The sequence below is a fragment of the Leopardus geoffroyi genome, chromosome X (assembly GCF_018350155.1).
Source record: "Leopardus geoffroyi isolate Oge1 chromosome X, O.geoffroyi_Oge1_pat1.0, whole genome shotgun sequence".
Lineage (NCBI taxonomy): Eukaryota > Metazoa > Chordata > Mammalia > Carnivora > Felidae > Leopardus > Leopardus geoffroyi.
In genome coordinates this window covers 88,374,093-88,395,133 of record NC_059343.1, presented here as the reverse complement: position 1 = coordinate 88,395,133, position 21,041 = coordinate 88,374,093, and the positions used below count along the sequence as shown (strand labels likewise).

The 21,041-nt window shown below is 35.8% G+C and overlaps 1 protein-coding gene across 2 annotated transcripts in view; it reads right to left on the bottom strand.

The window, feature by feature from the left end:
- Positions 1 to 21,041, bottom strand: part of DNAAF6 (dynein axonemal assembly factor 6) — a 35,955-nt gene that overhangs the window by 14,040 nt on the left and 874 nt on the right. For both annotated transcript variants that reach the window (XM_045471004.1, XM_045471003.1), the window contains exons 2-5: positions 16,379 to 16,546; positions 12,648 to 12,720; positions 10,023 to 10,128; positions 6,811 to 6,907 (exon numbers count right to left, since the gene is read on the bottom strand). In XM_045471004.1, the coding sequence (XP_045326960.1) occupies positions 6,811 to 6,907; positions 10,023 to 10,128; positions 12,648 to 12,720; positions 16,379 to 16,543 (441 nt within the window). In that variant the 5' untranslated portion in view covers positions 16,544 to 16,546. The remainder of the gene's footprint in view (positions 1 to 6,810; positions 6,908 to 10,022; positions 10,129 to 12,647; positions 12,721 to 16,378; positions 16,547 to 21,041) is intronic.

Here is a 21,041-nt window from a genome sequence, read left to right as displayed (position 1 = left end):
GCCTGCCCCAAGTCTTGGCAGGACATCCTGTGATCCTCTTGGAACGTGGGAAGGTAGACAGTCTTGTGAGGAGTTGCCTCAAGTCTGTTTCCTATCTGTCTTTCTACCTTGTGGGAGGCTCCTTATCTTGTGGGAGGCCGTTTCTCACCCTACTCCCTGGTTCCCATAAGGCAGAAGGGCTTTCTGTCTCCCTTCTCTTGGCTATAGATGCAGGCTATAAAATAGTTCAGCTACAGTCTAGAGTTTGCCCTTCAGCAACAGAGTGTCCTACTGCCCGTGTCCCCTGTCATCTGGCCATTTTAGTTTGATGTTGTCCTGTGGGGCAAAGGGAGATGACACTATACTGATCTTGCTTATGCTGCCTGTGTAAATAATCAACTATATGCATTGGGGCTCACTGTTTCCTTATTGGATGGATCTATGGAAGTCTGCTGCTGCTTATGGACTACTTGATGTCTTGACAGTAAGCTCGTTAAAAGGAGAAACTTATCTATTTTGTCAACACTATATACTGAGTATCTGGCCTATGGCAAGTGTTCAATAAGTATTTGTTAAATTAAAAAATATAGCGGGGCGGCTGGGTGGCTTAGTTAAGCATCGGACTCTTGATCTCAGCTCGGGTCATGATCTCATGGTTCGTGGGTCCGAGCCCTGCATCAGGCTCTGCAGTGACAGCGCGGAAGCTGCTTGGGTTTCTGTCTCCTTCTCTCTCTCTGCCTCCCCCCGGCTCGCTCTCTATCTTTCTCTCAAAACAAGTAAGTAAACATTAAAAAAAAAAAACACATAGCAAACAATGGTAAATACGTATTCAAGGATATATATCAAACCCCTGATAGTGGGATGCTTGTGGGAACGGATGGAAAGTATAGAGAACAAAAGAGAAAATTAAAAATAAAAAAGTAAAATAGAACAAGACAGAGGCATTATACTCATGAGGCTTAAAGAAAAACATAGTGTAACCAAGGAGGAAAAAGCCTTCTGGCTCTCTTATTATTCTTCCATTAATTTATATGAGTATTTGATACCTTGCAAGCTTGACCTTATTTTCTCAACTGTACTACAAGGAGAAAAGCCTAGATAAGTATCTTTTAAACCATGTTCCAAAGAGGCCCAGTTTTTCTCCTAGGAGCTGTCTCATGGGCGATAGTACCCTTTTAACCAAGGCAGGGGTACTTTTATGTGTTTTATATGTTGGGTTTTCTCATAGAATTTTGTTTGAAGTAAATGGTAGGCAGCTAAAAACAAAAAAAACCCTGCAAACCTAGATGTAGCTGTAAAATTAATGTACAGCATGATGACTATAATTACTAATACCGTATTGAATACTGGGTATCTGCTAAGAGAGTAGATTTCAGGTACTCTCAACCACACACACGCACACACACACAAACACATACACATATACACACACATAATGCACACACACACAATGCTAAGTGGGTGAGGACAGGATATGTTAATTAGCTTGACTACAGTAATTTCACTATGTATACGTGTATCATATCATCATGTACACTTCGCCTTAAATACATACAATTTTTACTTAAAACATTAAATGCCTAAATATAGATTAAGGCAAGGAAGCTTGGTAGCTATGAACTCGGGGAGTGGAGCAGCAGGCATGATTTGGATAATGGAGCTCCTTGGCTTGGGGTTAGAAGGAAAGAATGAAAGGTTTGCTGAAGACATGCATATTCCTAACTGAGGATTTTGTTTAGGACAATTGCTTTAAAACTCATAAATCTTATTTTCTTATTTGGAGGCTGGAGAGGGTAAAGGAAGGGGTGGTCCTCGTGAATTTTTTTTATTAAACTTTATTTTTTATTTTTTAAAATTTACATCCAAATTAGTATATAGTGAAGCAATGATTTCAGTAGATTCCTTAGTACCCCTTACCCATTTAGCCCATCCCCCCTCCCACAACCCCTCCAGCAACCCTCAGTTTGTTCTCCACATTTATGAGTCTCTTTTGTTTTGTCCCCCCTCCCTGTTTTTATATTATTTTTGTTTCCCTTCCCTTATGTTCATCTGTTTTGTCTCTTAAAGTCCTCATATGCGTGAAGTCATATGATTTTTGTCTTTCTCTGACTAATTTCACTTAGCATAATACCCTCCAGTTCCATCCACGTAGTTGCAAATGGCAAGATTTCATTCTTTTTGATTGCCGAGTAATACTCCATTGTGTGTGTGTGTGTGTGTGTGTGTGTGTGTGTGTGTGTATGTATATATATATATATATATATATATATACACCACATCTTCTTTATCCATTCATCTATCGATGGACATTTGAGCTCTTTCCATACTTTGGCTATTGTTGATAGTGCTGCTATAAACATGGGGGTGCATGTGTCCCTTTGAAACAACACACCTGTATCCCTTGGATAAATGCCTAGTAGTGCAATTGCTGGGTCATAGGGTAGTTCTATTTTTAGTTTTTTGAGCAACCTCCATACTGTTTTCCAGAGTGGCTGCACCAGCTTGCATTCCCACCAACAATGCAAAAGAGATCCTCTTTCTCCACATCCTTGCCAACATCTGTTGTTGCCTGAGCTGTTAATGTTAGCCATTCTGACAGGTGTAAGGTGTATCTCATTGTGGTTTTGATTTGTATTTCCCTGATGATCAGTGATGTTGAGCATTTTTTCATGTGTCGGTTGGCCATCTGGATGTCTTCTTTGGAGAAGTGTCTATTCATGTCTTTTGCCCATTTCTTCACTGGATTATTTGTTTTTTGGGTGTTGAGTTTGATAAGTTCTTTGTAGATTTTGGATACTAACCCTTTATCTGATATGTAATTTACAAATATCTTCTCCCATTCTGTTGGTTGCCTTTTAGGTTGCTGATTGTTTCCTTCGCTGTGCAGAAGCTTTTTATTTTGATGAGGTCCCAGTAGTTCATTTTTGCTTTTGTTTCCCTTGCCTCTGGAGACGTGTTCAGTAAGAAATTGCTGCAGGCAAGATCAAAGAGGTTTTTGCCTGCTTTCTCCTCGAGGATTTTGATGGCTTCCTGTCTTACATTGAGGTCTTTCATCCATTTTGAGTTTATTTTTGTGTATGGTGTAAGAAAGTGGTCCAGGTTCATTCTTCTGCATGTCGCTGTCCAGTTTTCCCAGCACCACTTGCTGAAGAGACTGTCTTTATTCCAGTGGATATTCTTTCCTGTTTTGTCAAGATTAGTTGGCCATACGATTGTGGGTCCATTTCTGGGTTCTCTATTCTATTCCATTGATCTGAGTATCTGTTCTTGTGCCAGTACCATACTGTCTTGATGATTACAGCTTTGTAGTATAGCTTGAAGTCTGGGATTGTGATGCCTCCTGCTTTGGTTTTCTTTTTCAAGATTGCTTTGGCTATTTGGGGTCTTTTCTGGTTCCATAAAAATTTTAGGATTATTTGGTCTAGCTCTGTGAAGAATGCTGGTGTTACTTTGATAGGGATCGCATTGAATATGTAGACTGCTTTAGGTAGTATCGACATTTTAACTATATTTGTTCTTCCTATCCAGGAGCATGGAATCTTTTCCTATTTCTTTGTGTCTTCTTCAATTTCTTTCATCAGCTTTCTATAGTTTTCAGTGTATAGATTTTTCACCTCTTTGGTTAGATTTATTCCTAGGTATTTTATGGTTTTGGGTGCAATGGTAAATGGGATCAATTCCTTGATTTCTCTTTCTGTTGCTTCATTGTTGGTGTACAGAAATGCAACTGATTTCTGTGCATTGATTTTATATCCTGCAACTTTGCTGAATTCATGCATCAGTTCCAGCAGTTTTTTGGTTGAATCTTTTGGGTTTTCCATATAGAGTATCATGTCCTCTGCGAAGAGTAAAAGTTTGACCTCCTCCTGGCCAATTTGGATGCCTTTTATTTCTTTGTGTTGTCCGATTGCAGAGGCTAAGACTTCCAATACTGTGTTGAATAACAGTGGCGAGAGTGGACATCCCTGTCTTGTTCCTGACCTTAGGGGGAAAGCTCTCAGTTTTTCCCCACTGAGGATGATATTAGTGTTGGGTTGCTTGTATATGGCTTTTATCATCTCGAGGTATGATCTTTCTATCCCTACTTTCTTGAGGGTTTTTATCAAGAAAGAATGCTGTATTTTGTCAAATGCTTTCTCTGCATCTATTGAGAGGATCATATGGTTCTTGTCCTTTCTTTTATTGACGTGATGAATCATGTTAATTGTTTTGTGGATATTGAACTAGCCCTGCATCCCAGGTATAAATCCCAGGTCCTCCTGAATTTTTAGATCCCAAATCCCTTCTTGTACTTAAACAGATTGTTTGTGTTACTATCCTCTTCAGCTTAAACAGAGGTCTTCTTTTTGAAGTCTCTGGTTTGGATTGTTATATAGAGATCAGGTCCAGCCCCCAAATAAGAAATTTGGCCAATTCTAAGGTGTAATTCCCCCCACATTTTAGTGTTTCTGATACTGGGATGCATCACACAACCAATGTGTACATTTAACGTGGTAGTACACTTATTGCTCCTTTTTTTATTAAGTAAGTGGCATGATTACAATTTGATGATGTCTTAGATCTGAGAAAATACTATATTATCAACAGAAATAATAAACTTATACATTTGAGGAAGAAATACTTGAGATGCAGTCGACAACCTCTTCAGTCCAAGTCTTACCAGTGGGGTTAAGCAACGATAGTGGATATCACCATTAACGTGCTTATAGGATAAAATTTAAGCTACAAATCAGGGATTTTTTCCTCTTTTTGAGAGTCAGCTTACCAGTACACCACTGTCCACAATTACTCTTTATTATTCTTATACGCACAGCTTACTCAAATAGGCCAGGCTATTTCATGCCTAGATACCTTCCCATGTGCCTTACCTCTGCTTGGAATGCCTTTCTTGGAATGTTGTCCACTGGAAAAATCCTGTCCACCGGGTGTTGATCTCTTTCCACTTTATGTCACCATGTACCTGGTATATGCCTCTAAATATGTACTTACCATATTGGATTGCAATGATTTGTTAGTCTTCCATCCCCTTTACTATAAATTCCTTGAGGGTAATTGACTGTATCTTATTTATCTTTGTATCCCTAGTACTTAGAACAGTGCCTGGTATGCAATGGTACTAAGTGTTTAAAGACTGAATGTATGAAAAGAAAGACAGAGAAAAAGAACAGTATACATATGGTGAGGTGCCATAGCACCAACAAATATTTCATGCAGCTTCCATTCAGTGCCATCTGTGCCTCAGCCAAACCTTCTAAACTCCTGGTAGACTTAAAACTGTCAACACTGAGTTTCATTGTTAATAATAGGATGATTTCATTTATGTTAGTGCTGTCTCCCCAGTCAATTAGAAGTTCATTAAAGGAAGAGATCAGGTCTTCTTCTGCTTATACTTGTTGAGTTTTACATAAATTGTATAGTACTCTGAGGTACAATTTGGGTTCCAAGAGTCTTCATTCAGGATACCTTTATTATTAATACTAGTAGCGTTTTATAGGAGAGAAATGGAAAGGCTCACAACAGTTATTTACTTAGGGCCTGGAATTCCTCCAGAGTTTATAGCAATCCTCAATACTAGACATCAAAAATGTTATTTTACAGTTATTTAAAAGAGAGGAATTGGGATATTACTGGTAAAACCCTGGGAGCTAATTACTTCAAGATCACTTGAAACCTTAACTCATTAGAATGTGAAAAATCTCCTGAGGTACTTAAACTCACTATTCCCATTATGTTACTTGATTCAATTGAATGTCTTAGATTTTGCTAATAAGAGAAAACCTGAAGTTCATGCAACAGAGAGATACCATTTATCATTTGCTTAAGGAAAAAATATTAAGCATCTCCAATGGGCACCTCAGTACTCTATAATGTAGAGTATTATGAGAGAGGGGGAAAGATATATGTATAGTCCCTGATCTCAGGGAAAAAAAAAATTCTCCAGGCCAGAATTACTAGTATATGCTACCAAAAAGAGTTGCATTCCACACTCTTAAGTAGGTCCAGACTTTTCAACAAGATCATTACGAGGCTCAAATAAGCAAAAGTAAGGTGATCTCATTGATGTCATTGGTATTGTTATTATTATTACATAGAAATAGAATCATTTGGATAAGGGAGTCAAGTAACATTTTATACATCTTTTTAGAGTTTTAAACCAGAAGTTCAGATCCAAAATTTAAGAAAAAGTCCCTTTTTAAATCTCACCATTATAAGCTGAGTCATTAGAAGAAGTAAGAGAGATTCAGGGAAGGGAAGATTTCATTCTGGTTGCCATCAACTCATCATAAGTTAATAACCAATCAGATGGCATTCATTGAACAGAACTAGGATGAAAGAAAATTCAGTCCAATCAGAATGAGTAGGTTTTTGTTTTGTTTTGTTTTGTTTTGTTTTGTTTTGTTTAGAGAGAGAGCATGAGAGGGGGGAGGGGCAGAGAGAGAATCTTAAGTAGGCTCCATGCTCAGCACGGAGCCTGATGTGGGGCTTGATCCCATGACCCTGGGATTATGACCTAAGCCTTAAACAAGAGTCATATGCTCAATTAACTAAGCTACCCAGGCGTCCCAAATGGAAGTTTTAATAGGGCTAGAAATAGTGTATTATGTCATATGATTCTACTATGTTTATTTGTAAATCTTACCCATATGTGTAAATGGAGTTCATTTTGTACATGTTTACCAATTTTAAACTATCAATCCCATTATTCCATTAGTGCCTAAAATATAGCAACCATTATTTTTAAAGAGTTTACTTCCTTGCCTATGGTATTATGTGTAAAACAGTCAGTCAATTTATCCATAATGGTCATATGGAAAATGGAGAGAAGCTCACCACTAGATCTTCACAACATGCTGTTGAAGAGTCTTTTCTCGAAAATCCTAGGAACATATCTTCAGTTCCCACCTGCTGTTTGAATATAATCTCATACCTGGAAAAAAAAAGGGGGTCAATGATACAGAGACTCAAAAGAAAGAGCAATTTTCTCACAGGGCAAAAAAACTAGAAACTACGGGGACATGCTATTACAAAAAATAAAGTTCTGACAGTTTTTCGGGCATATAGCAGAACATAAAGAAATAGAAGTCTAGAAATACAGTCAAAAATACCTAACGCTGTAAATCAGGATTTATATTGTATCTACTTATTTTCGAAAAATTAAGCTTAACTGTTTTAGAGCTATACAAATAAAAAGGGTTAAGGGAACTTCTAAGACGATTAAAAGTAGAAGGGAAAAAAAAGTTCTTTTTTTTCTTCCTGGAAAACGATGGCTCAGAAAAATAGTACGCCCATAACCCAGGGTTTGATGGATAGATAAAAATCCTCCTCTGCTAAATTGAAGCCACAGAGTAGAGTTAGAAAATCCAGGTTTAGTACTTTTTCTGTCATTAACTGTGTGACCTTGGTCAAGTCACAAAGTCGTGGGGAGAAGGGTAGGTTTGAACTCAATGACCTCTATAATCTTTTTTGCCTCTAAAATTCTACAATGGAAACACTGGTAATGCAGTCAGCACAACTACATTGCAGTGTTTACAATCTAGGCTTACAAAGTTCTTTTTTAAAAATTTTTAATGCTTATTTATTTTTGAGAGAGAGAGAGAGAGAGTATGAGCAGGGGAGGGGCAGAGAGAGAGGGAGACACAGAATCGGAAGCAGGCTCCAGACTCTGAGCTGACAGCACTGAGCCTGTCATGGGGCTTGAACTCACGAACTGCGAGATCATGTCCTGAGCTGAAGTTGGACACTTAACCAACTGAGCCACCCAGGTGCCCCTAAGCCTACAGAGTTCTTAGCCCGGTGAAAGATTTTCCTGACATTTCACCTCACCCATGACAATTCACAAATCTTTCTTTGTCCCCAAATTAGGGCCCCTAGGGACAGGATGGTTTCTAGAATCACCCAGCCACAATGGACCCTATCTTTTTAGGTGGAATGTAGTAAGCAAATGTTTACAAATGATCTTTTCCATTTAATTCTACCCTTATGAAGAAATGGTAAATCTCTGGATAGGAAGACTAAAGGACTATGTTGAACTTCTGACCACTTGCAAATAGGAATCCCCAAGAATGAAAAAGGGATTTCTTTGAGTTTGAACAGGGCTAGCAATAAGTAGCTATTTGATATGGGGCACTTTTTTCTTAATAGACTATAACTATAACTATAACATTTACCTTATATTTACAAAGGTGAAGCCAGGTTAAAACAAAACAGAAGGGTATCGATCCACACTCCATGACTACCAAATGGATTTGCTCTAGCTGCTGCTTTCTCCTGATCTCCAGATGCAATTTTCCAACTGTCTACGTTTGCCTGGATGTCCCAAAGGCACCTTACAGTCCACACATCCAAAACCAAACTCAGTGTTTCCCCTCTCCCTTCGTTCCCAATCACAGTCAATAGCCTCACTATTCACCTGGTCACCCTAGTTGGTACCCTCAGCATCATTTCTGAGGCTTTCCTCTCATTCATTATATCTAATTGAATACCATATATTCCTTTAAGACTCTCTCAAATAAAAATCCTCACATTTCTACCCAAGGCCAGTGACTCAGCTCAGGCCCATCTTACTTTGCATGTGGCCACTCATGATTCTTTTTTGTGAGCTGCTTGCTCACTTTCTTTACCCATTTTCTTCTTTACCCATTGGGACATTTTGAAATGTACTTGCATAAAATGGAAAATAAGATTAAAAAATTTTATAAAGCAATTTTCTTCATACCCTGACTGGAGTTCTTATTCATTTAAAGCTTTTGTGGATGTTATTTCTACAGAACATCAAACATCAAGATGAGAAGTGAAAATTTACTCATATTTGGAACTTGCCACATATGGATGTTTGACATTCATTAGACAGTATGACAAATGAGTGGCTTACTTCTTACCTTTTATACGGATGTGTGGGCACTGTATAAACATAACCTGAGATTTACTCTCTTCGTTTTTAAGATGCACACAGAAATGTTTTAAAATCCCCTTTGATCTTTTTTTATGAGGTTTATAGGTTTTTTTTACATTGTTTATGTGATAGTTGGATACTTTTTTCCAGTTAATTATCTGCAGCCTCCCACTGTTTCTATTTTCAGAATGGAAGTAGAAGATAGATGCATAAGGTTTTTTTTTTCTAACATTGGACACAATTTTATAGTCAGAATTAGAAAAGTTGTCAGATCACTTACCATAGAAGTCTTCAAGAATTTATAAAGTACATTATAATTTTGTAAGTACTGCCTTTGTTTTTCAAGCTATTCTAAATACTCAATCAAGATTTTATTTTAAAGCCTCGGATGTTGTATGTAAGTGATGAATCACTGAATTCTACTTCTGAAACCAATATTGCTCTGTACGTTAACTAACTAAAATATAAAAAAATACATATATTTAAAGCTTAGTGTATTTAACCATTAGTTTCAATTATGAATGTGAACACACTTTCAGTTCCTTGAAATTGTGGGTGATTTATTTTATCAAAGTGAAGGAACTTTTTATGTTAATAATCCTAAATTCCATATTTACAATTCATATTCACAGTTCCTAATGAAAAAGCTACAAGGTGAGGCTTCAATCCTGCTTGCAAAATATATTAAACAGAATCCTAAAATAACTAGTAAACAGGTCCAGGTAATAATAGATAATCGGAGGGAGAACATAGCCTTTTACCGAAATTGAATATTGAGTAATTAAACGCAGGTCTTTGACACATAAACATGGTATAATAATTTAGTTTGTATGAATGCTTGTAATTTAATGGGCTTTTCTTTCCCAGTGTTAGTTCCACATTATACTACTGACACTGAATACAATTTTGTAATGGAAATGACTATTTTTCATTTTTTGTTAGATAATAACTAAAGGGAGGTGTTATGTTTTACTTTGTTTCTGCTCCACAAGGAAAAAAAATTATCAATTACACATGGCTTCTGTGTGTCACTGCAGTCTTCTCTTTCATGTGGTAGAAGTTACTTTATGAATCCTGTCAAAAATAGAATGGTATCGGATGACACATCGAACTTCAGCCCCAAACACATTCCCGCCTTCATTTGACTTACTCTGGTATTTCTCTAACATCCCACATGTCATGGTACTCTGCTCCCTCTGGAACTTCCTCTGGATTCCAGATATCCTCGACATTTTCATCACTGTTTTGAGGGATGACTGTGAAAAAAAGGGAAGATAAAGCTGAAGCTGTTGTCTGTTTTCCCCCTCAAAATTGCTCCCGTTCTTCACACGCAGTTTGGGATTGTCAAAGTCAAACATTTTCTATTTGTTACCACTAGCTTGTTTTTTGGTCAAACAAGCTTAATTTGTAAAAACTTGACGTTTTTGAATCAATACACAACCAATATGTCGTAAAATTATAATAATAATTGAGAAAATTTAGAAACAACATATAAGCAAAAAGAAGAAAATAAATAATCTGTAATCCAACCACCCAAGATAATCAATGAGAGCATTCTGATGTATATCTTTCCAGCCTCTGTGTGTGTGCACATATGTATATGCATATAGCATATATACTCAATATATGAAGTAACATCTTATATGAAACATATAGAACATAGATATACATAGAAATACTAGGATCATATGTAAAATATTTATGTAAAAGAATAAATCAAACATACAATCAATCTGATTTGTGTAGAAATGTCTTATCTTGCATTGTGTATTACTATATAGAAGTTCTTTGATACCGTTTCCATGCAAGCATGACATAATTCTTTAAAAATACTGTTGGTTAAAGAAATTGAAAACAGTGGATACAATGGTCATTTTTTAATCCAGTATTTTCCTCAGGCAGATGGGAGCCTCAAAGAAAATCTCTATCACTTGTCCTTTATGTAGGACTGAGCATGTACCTGGGTTTCTACATGTCATCTTTAAATGTTTAAAAGTAAACGAGGCATGCAAAAACTCAGCTTACATTTGTTCCAACTACTGGGGCAGCAAATGCAGACCAACATTAGGTGCAGAAGATTATTTCGAGTTCTCCTTTTAAGCATCCCCAGAAATGCACTTGATTACTAGGTTTCCAATACTGCCACTCTTCAAATTATCTGCCTCTATCTAGCATGGGCTTTGTGAAGCCTAATTACAGATTTATATAAAATATGTTACAAATGACTCATTGTTCTCAGAATTTAGAGGTTATTAGACATTATGTCAGAAATACCGGCAGCATAGAAATACATTAAAATTTGAACTAGTCTTCCAACATCTCTTTAAAAAAAATTTTTTTGGTAACATTTATTTATTTTTGAGAGAGATAAATAGAGTGTAAGCAGGGGATGGGCCGAGAGAGACGGAGACACAGAATCTGAAGCAGGCTCCAGGCTCTGAGCTGTCAGCACAGAGACTGACGTGGGGCTCCAAGTCACAAATCACGAGATCATGACCTGAGCCCAAGTCAGACGCTCGACCCACTGAGCCACCCAGGCAACACCCAGGTGCCCCCCAACATCTCTTGAACTAGGTAAATAGATTCTTCAGTACGTAGAGTCTAATAACTGAAATTTTAAAATCATTCTCTCAGACTTCATTTGAGCCATTATTTTAAACATTTTTCCCGATGAAATCTTTTACAATCAGCTAAATTGATGAAGGAACTTCTTTTTATTTCCCTATCCAACTCTGGCAACTGTCATCATGACAGAATTAGAGCCTTCTATATTTTCGAAGATGTGTAAAATGTTAAACTATATGAAAATGTATACGCCAAAATGCTGGGAAAACACCCCCAGAAATATTTATTCTGGTTTATTGGACCTGTGACTATATAAGTCACCCAGTTAATATGTAATTAAATATATATTATAATTAAATATATTTAATTATGTATTATGTATTATATTTATATACGTATAACTATAGGTATTATATTTATATATGTATAATTATTTAATTATAAATATATATTTTAATTAAATATATTTAATTATGTATTGTATATTATGTATTATAATTAAATATATTATATAAGTATGAATATATATTATAAATATAAATATATTTCATTATATACTTAATATATTTAATTATATATTAAATAACTATATCAGTTGCCCTATTTAATGTATAATTAAAGCCCATCATATATAAATGGACTTTAATTTGTAAGTATTTTGGTGTAAGATCAAATTGTGTCGTTATTTGTTTTATTGTGTTCTCCAAAAGACTATAAGCTCAATTGGGGCAGAGACCTTTCTATTTTGATCTTCATCATAGTCCCAGAGATGATCATAATGCTTGGCATATAACAGGCTTTCAATAAATATTTGTTGAATGAATTAATGAATCCTGTGAAATTGCCAGAATATAGCAGATATAGCAGGGTAGAAAGTGAAGAAGCTAAGCAACTTGGTAACTAGACCCTAAATAATAAAAAAGTTATTTAACCACACATGACTTTCTTGGTTTAACATCTCGGGAAATATGCCAAAAAATGAATGTGAATAATTTAAGGCGAATTAATTTCCATTAGTAGAAAAATGACTTACCTACAATAGTAGAGTAAAAGCATCATCTTATATGTAAATGGCTGTTCATCACTTCCACAATTATTTGAGTTCATCTCTGACAAATCCTAGTGTTAATATTACTCTCCCTACAATTTTGCTCCCAAAGAAAAGATTATACCAATTATAGTGATCTATATGCTTTGTTAAATAACTTACCTTTGAGCTCTTCTATTCTTGGTGGTCCAATATTCCCAGGACCCATGGCTCCAAAAGCAGATGAACAATTTGGCTGGGAAAGAAGAAAAAAAAGCCCAACATTCTGTAATTACTACTTGTTCAATTTACGTGACCGATAATACTTGAAAGTTGGTAAGCTTTCCATCTCAAATTTCATAGTGCTTCTCATTTAATTAAGCATCGTTGTTATACAACAGAGAGACAGATGTCAAGTATTATTTAGAATGTGTTTTCCTTGTCCTTTCAAAAAGTATTTAGTTTAATAGACCCTAAGGCAGTCTTTGATCAGACTAAATCCCCAGTTCCAGCCCAGTGAATCATGTATCCCTGCGGATAGGGGGATGAGCCACATTCATCTCTTTGAAGGTCAGAACAAAGTATTAGTGTAAAAGCATCGACAATTTTGGGTTTGGGCAGTATCTGGTCATAGGTAGAAGATGGAAACAGATGGGAAAGTTTTATAGAAACAAAAACAAACCACTAACTAGGGTCTTAAGTATATACATATCAAAGAACTCATTCAAAACTCCTGTTAACAGATTTTACTTCTTTTCCACTGTGGGTATGAAACCCTTCCTCGTCATACCACCTCATGACACTGAACTAATGGATTTAAACAGCAACCCCCAATTAATATTGTCAAATACATGCTAAACCACTTCAGTCATCTTACGAGTTGATTTTGCCATCCTTTGTGCAAGGAAACATACCCCCACAGGGCTGCTACTCTACTCCCCAGTACAAGAACAATTTTCCTTTTTTCACTGAAGTATAACACATATTACACCTTCAGCATAGCAGCAACTGCCTCATTGGTCTTTCTCAGGGGTCTTTAGATATCTCAAGAAAACCCCAGTATTTTACTGATTGTTCTTGCTGATGCCAGATTCCGCAGCTCCAATTTACTCCATTGCTGGCAGTCAAAAAGTCTTATCTCCTTGCATCCTAGCAAACTACCATCTCTAGCTCTCTTCTCTCAGGCCCCTGCCCCTATCTCCCAAGACTTCAGACATGTAGAAGAGTTACGATGTCCTATTTGGGCAAAAGGAATAGTGTCTGTCCTTGAAAGCCAGTGGCAAAGCTCACCTGTGTCTTTATTATACTAAACTGTTCCAACAGCTATAAATCAGAAACTAATCTGTAACATCTCAATGGTTTCTGAGACAGTAACCATTCTTTTCCAAAAGGTGCTTCAAAAGTGCTATGTCTGCGGTTAAAGTGTTACAGGCATTTTTATGTGAAAATCCCAAGACCGTATTTTGTATGTTTTTTTTTCTTTTTAGTCACTAAGGTCATATAAACTTGTGGTGCTTTTCTTAAGTTATTAATCACTAGAATACTAATAGTCAATCAGAGTAAAGCATTTCTTGGAACATGAGGACCTCTTGTTTTGTTGAGTGACTCCTTCCACCGAAAATTAAAATCCATACAAATAAAAACTCGAACATTCCTGAAAAAAATTAGTATGCTCTCCATGCACAGTGATGATTCAATCAGTACATCACAACAGAGGGGGAATTGCAGTTTATTAACTTAATGAAAATAAATGATTAAAAACAAAAATTTCAGGTGAAAAGATGAACCAGGATAATAAAAACATTAAAAACCCTCTTGCAAATGTTCTCTATAAAAATAATCATTTCAGCTTTTACCATGGATCCACATCCAATTATCTGAGTAATTTGTCATTGCAATTCATGCCACTTTGCAATATCTAAGAGAGTTAGAACAACTTTTTTACAATGTCTGTGGAGTGGTGAGCATTATTTCCCACAGGCCTTAAGATCCCCTTTTGAGTTTCAAAAGCAGTCTCTTCCCAATCTCCTAGATTCTTAATGCATGATAGGGACTGTAAATAAACCAATGTGTATGCAACAGTTCTAATGCTGTTTTCAGAGAGAGTATTTTCAAAACCACATCACTCTTGTAATCATTCCACAGTTATCAAGATTCATACATGTTAAAAAATTAAAAACCATTTTTTCCTGGAAAATTTAATAGTTCATTAGAAACATTAATTATTCTCCCACTGTTCTGATACTCCAATTCTGTATCCTCTAATGATATCTGTACAGGGGTGTCTGAATGACCAATTACCTCAAAATTGTTTATAACCCAGATACACAGAATCATACATTATTACAGTAATTTTCTTCCATGAATTGTACAATTTGGTAAAATTATCCTAGTGTCTCTATTCTCCTAATCACTCATCGTTCTCCTAGAATCACCTCTAGATGCAAATAAACATCCCCATACGTAAACGCCAAAGAGAACAGGCTTTGTAACCAGGGTGAATCTTTATCTCTGAATCTGTTCCAGTTACAAGTTTCACTTGCCTTTATTCGAGATTGCTGTTTCTCAGATATTTAACATATTTTCTGTATATGACATAACCCTACCCTTACCCTTCGCAGGCTGTATCATTATTCTATTTCAGCTTCAGGCAGCAAAAATGAACCTGCCCTCCTAACTTCACTGATACATTGCTCCTAAATTTTTCTCCAATGTTTTATTTGTTGTATGTATTCAATGCTATTATTATTGTCCTGATTTTTGTTTGGCCCCTAGTAACTCCTGCCTGACCAAAGCTTCTTGGTTTCTAACCCTGGCTCCAAGTTGATTCAGTTACCATCTACACATTTTATTTTCATTGCATGTCTTAGTCTTTATTTGATTCTGCACATTCCCTCTAATTCTTCCTGGATGGTGCAAGATCAATCCAGTGTTGATCTGAGCCACCAAATTTGCTGCATATTCAGATTATACTTGTTTTTCCACACAATAGAAGAAAAGAATTTGGGGAGGAGCAAATTGATATGCCTGCTCGCTGAAGATGGTTTATTTGTGGCAAACTGGTCATAATAACAACTTCACTAAAATAATTTAAAGCGGATTGACATATTCTGCTATAGTGTGAGGTTTCTGCCCCCAATTTTATTTGCCTTCACATAAGCACTCTGACAGCCAAGATTTGCTGATACCTAAGGAGTAGGAGAATGGAGAGCAAGGGGTTACATAAAAGTATTTTGATTATTCTGGGAATACCGCCAATGACTGTGGAGTGGCCGGTCAATTTCTGGAACTCTCCTTCCCCAAAATGAAGCCCATATTGCTGCTGTAAGCCTCCCTGAGGTTACCTGTCCTGATCCCAAATATTGTACAACAAATTAGATTCCACAGCTCTATCTGAACATGTATCACACAAGTCAGTTTTAGTAGGCTAAAGCTAGTTTGCCCCATTATTTGGCCCAAATTATTTTCTGTTCTGTTTTCATGTGTAGACAAATTTTAAAAAATCAAGGAAACTGGATTATGGGGGCCTAATTAATAGTGTCTAGATGAAATTATTTGTTTATACACATACTGTCTAGAAGCTTAAAAGTCCTAGCTACCACTCATTTCAATGGTTGTCAAGCATTCTTTGGCCATAAATATAAATGACAAACATTTTAAAATGTGGCTATTGCTACCATAGTTACAGAACTATCTTCCTATTCACTGTTGAGGTAGTTTAGAAAAAAATATAATTATGTTTGCTAGAAATGTACTAGAGGTTATACTCTCATGAATAATCAGTCCTACAGCCTCCTGTGAATGTATCAGATGACACAGCCTTGCTCCCATAGCAAAGGTTGGAACGAATTGTTCAAATACAGTTTAACAACTTAGCATGAACAAAATTGATTCATCTGTAAGTATACGACCACCTGTCCAGCCTCAAAATCATCCTCTTCAGGATAAAGTAGCTTAGAGAGAGCTTGCAGGGCTGAAACTGAAGAAATGGTTTCAATTTCCATGTTTTCAGATTCCATGTTTTCAGTTTCCATATATTCGGTTTCTGTATTTTCAGACTCCATATTTTCAGGTTCCATATTCTGAGGAAGAATATAATCAGAGAGAGATATTTTGGTTTTCTATTTCATTGAAGACATGAAGATTAAATTTTTAATCAACCCTTGATGATGCCTAGCATTATATTGCCATTTGAGAATTCTAGAGGGTTGATTCATGGACTTTAGTGAAAAGTTCACACAAAATAAATGAACTGTTTTTATGATTGTAATAGTGACACTGTATATGTTTATCATGGAAATTTGAGGAAATAATACATTAAAAGCATAAATAGGAAAATCTCAACTACCTACGATCCTACCAACCATCAGTCTTTTAAATAGTCCTTACAGTTACATTTGGGGTAGGAATTCAGAGTCCTTAAAAATCTTGAAAGTGTCACAGACTTTAATGAATAACCTGAATAAAGACTATTGCTAATGATTTGAACAGAAATGTAATAGGAATCTTTTCTACACCTCTGCTAATATTTTTAAATGTTATTTTATAAAATCAATTCACTGGCAACACTTCTTTAGTGCTGTTACTAAACGATCCACTAAAATTTCTGCATTGTGCCTAGAACAGTAATACAAAGGGATTTTCAAATGTGTGCTGGTACAATCACCTATCAAAATCAATCTGCATGCAGATGGTGTTTTACAAACCTTCTGTTTTATGTTTTACTATTATTTTGACTTTCTTTTTTAAATATAAAACTGATCTAAATGCTTATTGAAGAAGTCAAGGGTATGAAAGAAATGTTAAATCTACCATAGGGGCAGTATATCATAGTGGTTAAGAGTAAGGTCTCTGGTGTCATGCTGCCTAGATTTCTATCATTTACTTCCCGGCTCTGTGACACTGGCATGTCATTTAACCCCATTTTTCCTTACCTATAAAATAGGAATAATAATACTGCTACCTCATAGGGTTGTTACAAGAATTACGTAGCTCAATACATGTAAAAGAGCTTGGAACAGTACCTGGCACATAGTAAGCACTCAACATATGTGAGCTATTGTTGGTCCTTTAAAAACTTAATTTTGCTGGACATGAATATCACTTCTAATAATGATGTTAAATAAGTTAATGATAAAACTCATTACATTGGAAACTCATTAAATTGCAAAAGGTAAAATAAGTGGTGAGAAAGCAATCTTCTAACAGTATGGTCTGGTAGTCTGCTATGGAAATGAATAATTGACACATATTAAATTAAACAAAGAGGCTCCTGTTTATATTTCAAAAGTTCTAGTTGATTATGTGTCATTAAATATTTGCTGAACACTAAAAGCAAAAAAGTTTATTGACACATTTTCTACCTTTGACAGCAAAAGGGGAAATGGATCCAGATATCAGATGCAATGATATGAACAGTATTTTGAGTTGAGATTGCACAATGAGACTTTTAAAAAAACAAATATAATAGAAACTTTTATTATTCCGCTCCTACCTTACAAACTTGTGATGGCCTTATTATACAATGTAGGTGAAAGAGTTTGCTAAAATGTGAAAAGCTGTATAAAATTATTATTGTTTGGCACATGGTGCCAGCACACACAGATACTTAATGATCATGCTTGTAAGAGCTCAATGGTGAGCTGGTGATAGGGGAATAAACTGGAACCAGCCAAGCTAATGCAGAAGAAGTGTATTCAGAAGTCCAAAATATAGTATCTGAGGTAGCAATCAGAACTGCTATTCATAGATTTTCGTCTTCTTGGGAGGGACATGGCAGAAGGAGTCTGGGGACATGAGCAATGTTTCAAGGCAGAAAGGTTGAAAAGCATGGTTAGAGGGAGGTCTAAATAGGTGAAGCAGAACCCTGGTCCATAGGTCGAGGTATAGGAGGCAGGATCTGGTTCTTGAGAATAATTGGAGAGTTGGCAGTTAGGGATAAAGGTTCAGAATATGGCAGGGTTCAACATCACAGCTGGAAAAGACAACCAGACATTGAATCCAAGGCTTTCTTGCGTCACTCTATGCAGCTACCTGCTGCAACGCTGTCATTCAGTGGGTATGGTGGATACAGGATTTAGGAAAAGCAGATTTATTTTAAATCCCTACCAGTTGGGAAGAAGTTCTGGCCTTGTTCTCATCTGGTGAGAGGCAGGACAGTGTGGGCAGTGGGAAGCCATACCTGTAAGCCGAGAGTCTTGAAAACTGGAGCTGGCATATAGTCAGTAGTTTATGAATACTGAATGAAGCATGATTAAATTCATACGAATGTTGTATTTCAAAGTAGTCACCTTGGAAGGTTATACGCTGATGTAAATTATGCTATCAGTGTTCAAAATATTTTGGGATTGCCTTCATATGTATTACTAAGAAAATAGGCATCCTTATGATTAAAAATCAGATTTGTCTCCAAGTGATTTCTAGATGTATCTAGGTATCACATCTACTTTCAAAATATGAAGATTTGGTACTTTGAGGAGGTTCAAAAGAATAAGTAAGCTACAGGCCTCAAAGCGATCATGAAAGAGCATTTTGAAAAGTAATTTGAGCAATACCAACAGCAAGTGGATAGACTCCCAACGTGATTGCTTTAAAGGGGATGCCACTTCTTGGGATGCATGTTTGAGTATACAACAAATCATTCACAATAATTGATAGTAACACTCTATGTATCCAAAGCATATTAGGAGTTAGACTTCTTAAATCCAAATTATGCTAGCATAAAATGGCATAGATTCACAAGTAGCTAAATTGGAGTAGAGATAGCATAATGAAATTGGCCCTTAAGCAAAAATAATTTTTACCATAGCAACTGTAATAATAACCTGCAAACACGAAATAATAAATCAAGACAAGCTTGTTATTATATTTTGAGATGTAAAGGAATCACTAGTACTTTGTGAATAACTAAATAGTTCAAAGTATCAAAGAGAAAAACAATGATATGAATTTTTGGAAAAAATATTCTAAATTCAAGGGAAATGAAGATTCTACTAGATTTTTTTAGAAGTTTAACAAATTAAGAATAATTAAACTATTAAAAACTTTAAAGTTTGACAAAAACAGATCACATTGGAAAAACTAAAGCAAGATGCCTTTTTACAAACTGTGCAGTGTTATTTATTTGTAGGGCTATCTTTTACCTGTAAATTTGACATATGTTAGGTTCATCGTAAGCCTGGCAACCAAGATCCTTTAGAATATTACACCCATCTAATTTTCTGCCCCTCCCTATTAATTCTCTTACATGCAATGTGTTCTGTTAAAAACTGAACTGCTTATTAAACATAGCTTATAATCTCCTGCCTTTGTACCTGAGAATGTATTTTTCCTTTTGCTTAGAGTACTCTTGTAGTGTAGTGATTAAAAAAAAAAAAAAAATTCCAGAGCCACACTGCCTGAATCTGGCATTGTCACTTAAATAGGCCAATAATCATTTAAATTAAATGTAAGCAGTAGTTTCATCAAAAACAAAATATATTGCCAAATCAACTTGAGATTTGGTTATTAGAAAATAAAATTTCTAGGCCCTCTGTTTTTATTTCTCTCACTCTCCATTGCTAGGCTGACTCCAATGGCAGCATCTTCTGGACATCAACTTGAGCCCGTAGGGCCTTCCTACATAAAGGTGTGATTGGGGGACTCTCTCTTGGTACCAGCCACAAGAGCTAAGGAGACAGACGCTTCAGAAACAACTCGTTACCAAAACATTGAAACCAGTTAGGGACTAGAAAAACTCAACCAGGATTGCTCCAGACCCATGGCACTGAAGCAAGATCAGTAACCTGAGATTAAGTCAGACTCTCTTTGTGACGGCTGGTTGATACCAAGTAGTATCCTTTGGGAACTTGTTTAACAGGTAAACACATATCCTTATGTAAAGCACTGTTGCTAGCCGAATGATTTCAAAGTATTCAAAAGCCATTTACTCTCTTAAAAAAACACAAAACGAAACAAAACAAAAATCCATTTACTGTCTTAAATAATTTGGCATTTCTTCTGCAACTCTATTTACATAATACTTAGTTAGCAATTCTTATGTTAAATTCTTCTGAAAACACAAAAGTAAACATCATCTTTGCCTATGTCTGAATTAAATTACAATATACTGGCTAATTTTTACATTTTTTTTACAGTATACACATCAATAATTCCCTGCTTATTAAAAATAATTCATTTTTGGCTTTGCCTTTACAATACCAAGAATTATTCCCTTTTTTAGGTCTCAAACTTTCACTGCTATAAAATGTACCAAGTCATAAGTAGCTGAGGACTTAACAGAGTTTTTTTTACAAATTTAAAATACATTTAGTAGAAGATGACTTTTAAAAGTACCTGGAATATTTCATAAAATAAATGAGACTCTTTTGATTCAATACTTCCTCTATTATTATTTTAGACAAACTTAATACACTTGTCAGTAATTTTTTTCTCTCATTCTCATACTCCACCTTTATTTAAAAAGGAGACAGCAAATTTTCCTTCACTATTTAGACAGTTTCTCCCTAAGTCAACAGGCCTTTTTCTTAATTTCTTTGGGAATTAGTCTCTGTTCTGAATCTTTGTCACAACAGGAAG